The sequence below is a fragment of the Engraulis encrasicolus genome, chromosome 10 (assembly GCF_034702125.1).
Source record: "Engraulis encrasicolus isolate BLACKSEA-1 chromosome 10, IST_EnEncr_1.0, whole genome shotgun sequence".
Classification (NCBI taxonomy): Eukaryota; Metazoa; Chordata; class Actinopteri; order Clupeiformes; family Engraulidae; genus Engraulis; species Engraulis encrasicolus.
Genome location: NC_085866.1, coordinates 309,611 through 313,814, shown reverse-complemented (window position 1 = coordinate 313,814; position 4,204 = coordinate 309,611). Strand labels below are relative to the sequence as shown.

Below are 4,204 nucleotides of genomic sequence, written 5' to 3'. Positions count from 1 at the left end.
GAGATTCTTTAAGTAAGTCTCTCTACTCTCTCGGGCGTGTCCCGTTCCGACACCTAGTAGGCCTGGAGCTACACTATTAGTAAACGACGAGGTCAGGGCTTGGATACGAGCCATTGCTAGTTACCCAAACGTTAGCACGGGATAGCGTCAACAGATTAGTTTTGTAAGTTCTTTTGTCTAAAAACAACCCAATACGGGTTTTAGAACTAATGTCAGTGTTCTCATCCCACCTGGGCAGACACTTCACGTGTGCTAGCAGTAGCAACTTATTTCCGCGATATCAGGTAGCTTAGCTTTCAACCACCCCAACCTCGCCCCTCTCTCCCCCAAACAAACCGCCATGGTTTTCTGTCTCACAAAGTTTGCAGTCTGAATAAAGCAATTGAATAATAGAATTCAGTTAAGTTTTCAGAAACGGCAAGACGAACAGCAATCTGAATCTTCCTTGTGGTGGCATTTGCTGCCTTCAACAAGCCAACCGGAACATTCAACTCCTACTTGTTCAAGGCTATCTCATCGCCTACGCTTCTCCCGCGCGTTGATTGGTCGATTAGCCAGCTGCTCGCAATTTTCACCTTGTGATTGGTTGACCCACGCATTAGGGCGGGCTCGTAGCCAACGAGGGATAGTAGTGATGCGGTGGGCGGAGCATGCAGCGTGTTTCCGGTAAGAACGGGCCAAGAGACAACAGTAACATTAAAACCATAGACTGGAAAATTTAAGTATTTCTTACCGTCTTTTTGTTCACCGGGTTTTAAAGTTGACGACCTGGAAGCTCATCAGACGGAAACCGACAGAGCTTCGCGCTTAAAGGTCGCATTTACCACGGCAATGGAAGCCGAGTTTCGAGAAATCGATGAATCGGGGAGTTGGAACGCCATTTACCAGGTAGGTTGAGCAGGATAGGTCTACTCTACGGTAGGTTACAGTTGAAGTAAGGAGGTGTACGATACGAAGGTAACTTGGCTAACAACTTTCACGCCACCCGGCAGCAATGTCACTCAATCGCTGCGCTGTGGCCAGGGCACGTCCAACGTATTTAGTAGTGAACACCGCGTCGATTTATTGACGTGTAGCCTACCAAAATAGTCGGCTACATTGTAACTGTCTTTGTCAGTTGGGTAACAGTAACTCCAGCAACGACGTTGAAAAGAGAGATGCTAGTTCTGTCTCAGGCAGGCTAGCTAGTAGCATTGTCAGCCGTGAAGACAAGCAGGAACTATGGAGAATGGAGGCTGTGTGTTGTGTGTGTGTGTGTGGGAGGTTTGGCCCTCGATGGCTATTCTCGCTGATAGTACGAGTCAAGAGTTAGTTGTGTGTGTGTTCGTGTAGCTGTAGAGCTCTACGCGGAAATCAGGCAGCAAAGTTTGTCCTGTACGCTATGGCTGTCACTCACACACAAACACACACTGACACACACGCACACACACACACTTCCACCCATCACGTTTCTTGGAAGTAGCTCTAGAAATTTGCTAGCACACGTCAAAACATACAGGCAGCCCATCTCTCTCTCTCTCTCTCTCTCTCTCTCTCTCTCTCTCTCTCTCTCTCTCTCTCACACACACACACACCCTCACTCTCTCAGAAGTTTCTTAGCTCAGTCCTGCAGTTGGTTAGCTGTTGTTATTGTGTGTAAATGAACTTCATAAGGCTTCAAACAGTCACGAGTTTAAACTGAGCATGAATAGTTCTAGTTAGTTACACATGTGTAGCTGTCAGAGAGAGAGAGAGAGAGAGAGAGAGAGAGAGAGAGAGAGAGAGAGTGTGCTACTCTGTGTGTTTGTGTGTGTTTTTGTGTGTTTTTCAGTCAGTGTTGATGTCAGTGATACTCACCAAGTTAACCAAGTGGCTGTGTGTGTGTGGGGGGGGGGGGGTCTAGGAGAGTGAGATTGTGTGTGTGTGTGTGTGTGTTTGTGTGGAGCTAGGAGAGTGAGATTGTATGTTAATATGTTGGTTGCTGTGTGTGTGTGTGTGTACGTGTGATGATGGGAAGGACCTCCCTCTCCTCTTAAACACACACACACACACACACACACACACACACACACACACACACACACAGTGTCAGCCGGAGATGATGAGAAGAAGCTTTCTCCACTTCCTCACCCACACGCCTCATGCAAATATACTGGCCACTCACACACACACACACACACACACACACACACACACACACACACACACACACACACACACACACGCATGCTCACACACACAGAGTAAGTCACAGATAGCTGCACATACAAACTCAGGCAGTCGTACGTGCACACACACACACACACACACACACACACACCAAGTCACAGATAACTGCACATACAAACTCAGGCAGTTGCGCGCGCATCGCGCGCACACACGCACACACACTCAGTAAGTCACAGATAGCTGCACATAGAAACTCAGGCAGTTGCGCGCGCACACTAACACACACACACACACGTAATGTGTTGGCTTTGAGATCAGAGTGCTCATCTCTAGTCTCAGAATGCAGAGAATGCCCCCCCCTCTCTCTGTGTGTGTGTGTGTGTGTGTGTATTAAAACGCCAGCGAAGTGTAATGTAATGTAATCAAAGTCAACGTGTACTTTATTGTAATAATGTAACAGGATTAGCACAGAAGATTGAAATTGCTTTTGACCAGTCTCCAATGTGCAGTGAAACTAAACATACATAGACATGGTATACGACATTGACAAAATTCACCTACACACACACACACACACACACGCACACCTACACACACACAGTGCAGTAAGAACATGCATGAGTTTACATACTTTGTCTGACATATTCTGTGTGTGTGTGTGTGTGTGCGCATGTGTGTGTGCATGCATGTGTGTGTGTGTGTGTGTTTCAGGAGATCCGTCAGCAGTCCAGTGACCTGCCGTGCCGAGTGGCCAAACACCCTGAAAACAAGAGCAGGAACCGCTACCGAGACGTCAGCCCATGTAGAGACACACACACACACACACACACACACACACACACACACACACACACACACACACACACACACACACACACACCGCTACCGAGACGTCAGCCCATGTAGACACACACACACACACACACACACACACACACACACACACACACACACACACACACACACACACACACACACACCGCTACCGAGACGTCAGCCCATGTAGAGACACACACACACACACACACACACACACACACACCGCTACCGAGACGTCAGCCCATGTAGACACACACACACACACACACACACACATACAGATACAGATACAGAGACATCAGCCCATGTAGAAGACACACACACACACACACACACACACACACACACCGCTACCGAGACGTCAGCCCATGTAGACACACACACACACACACACACACACACACACACACACACACACACACACACACACACACACACACACACACAGATGTCAGCCCCTGTCCCAATGCCATGCACTGCTGTTGATCAGTTTGTGTTAATTCTGTTGTTAACGGAAGACATGCAGCGTTCAGTTCAGTAGAAGAGTTTGGTCAACATTCGCTTATTTCTGTGATGTTGTTCATGTTGAGATGACCAAGCTCTTCAGGTGAACATGAGTATTGTGTGGGACATAGTCACCATTTTGGACGAAGGGAACGTCAATACAAGCATGAGAAGCTGTGTAACAGTAGCCTTTAGCCAAGCCATATTTTGAGAAAATGATTTTACAATTGAGCTTTTATGAGATATTGAAATATAATGCTGTTGTCAGTGATGTCATCACGACGTATGACTTCCTGGTACGAGGCCACAAGCACAAGTGGAGGATGCAAGGTTGCATATTGGAACGCACCCATAGTTAACATTTGGGACGAATGAAATGTAAACACAAGCATGAGAAGCTGTGTAGCAGTAGCCTTTAGCCAAGCCATATTCTGGCGAGCAAATGTTATGCTAGTCCGTCACTTCCAGTGTCCAAACTTTCCGACCTCAATGCACTGTAACTTAATTGTATTGAAAATGTCAATTATAATTAGAGATGTCCGATAATATCGGCCCACAGATATTATCGGCCCGATAATAGCATAAAATGTAATATCGGTCAATATCGGTATCGGATTTTTGACCTATCAAAACCGATATAATAATGCTTGAATTACTGTGCACTTTTCTCCTTAATTATTTTCTATTTTGCACAGACGATGTTAATATTTGGAAAGCTTTGTTGCATTCGAGA

At 46.5% G+C, this 4,204-nt stretch overlaps 1 protein-coding gene across 1 annotated transcript in view; it reads left to right on the top strand.

Annotated features, from left to right (window-relative positions):
• The first annotated feature begins 652 nt into the window (after positions 1-652).
• The window catches only part of ptpn1 (protein tyrosine phosphatase non-receptor type 1), an 18,198-nt gene continuing 14,646 nt past the window's right edge, over positions 653-4,204 (top strand). Inside the window, exons 1-2 of the mRNA XM_063207833.1 lie at positions 653-888; positions 2,860-2,950. Coding sequence (XP_063063903.1) covers positions 832-888; positions 2,860-2,950 — 148 coding nt within the window. The 5' untranslated portion in view covers positions 653-831. The remainder of the gene's footprint in view (positions 889-2,859; positions 2,951-4,204) is intronic.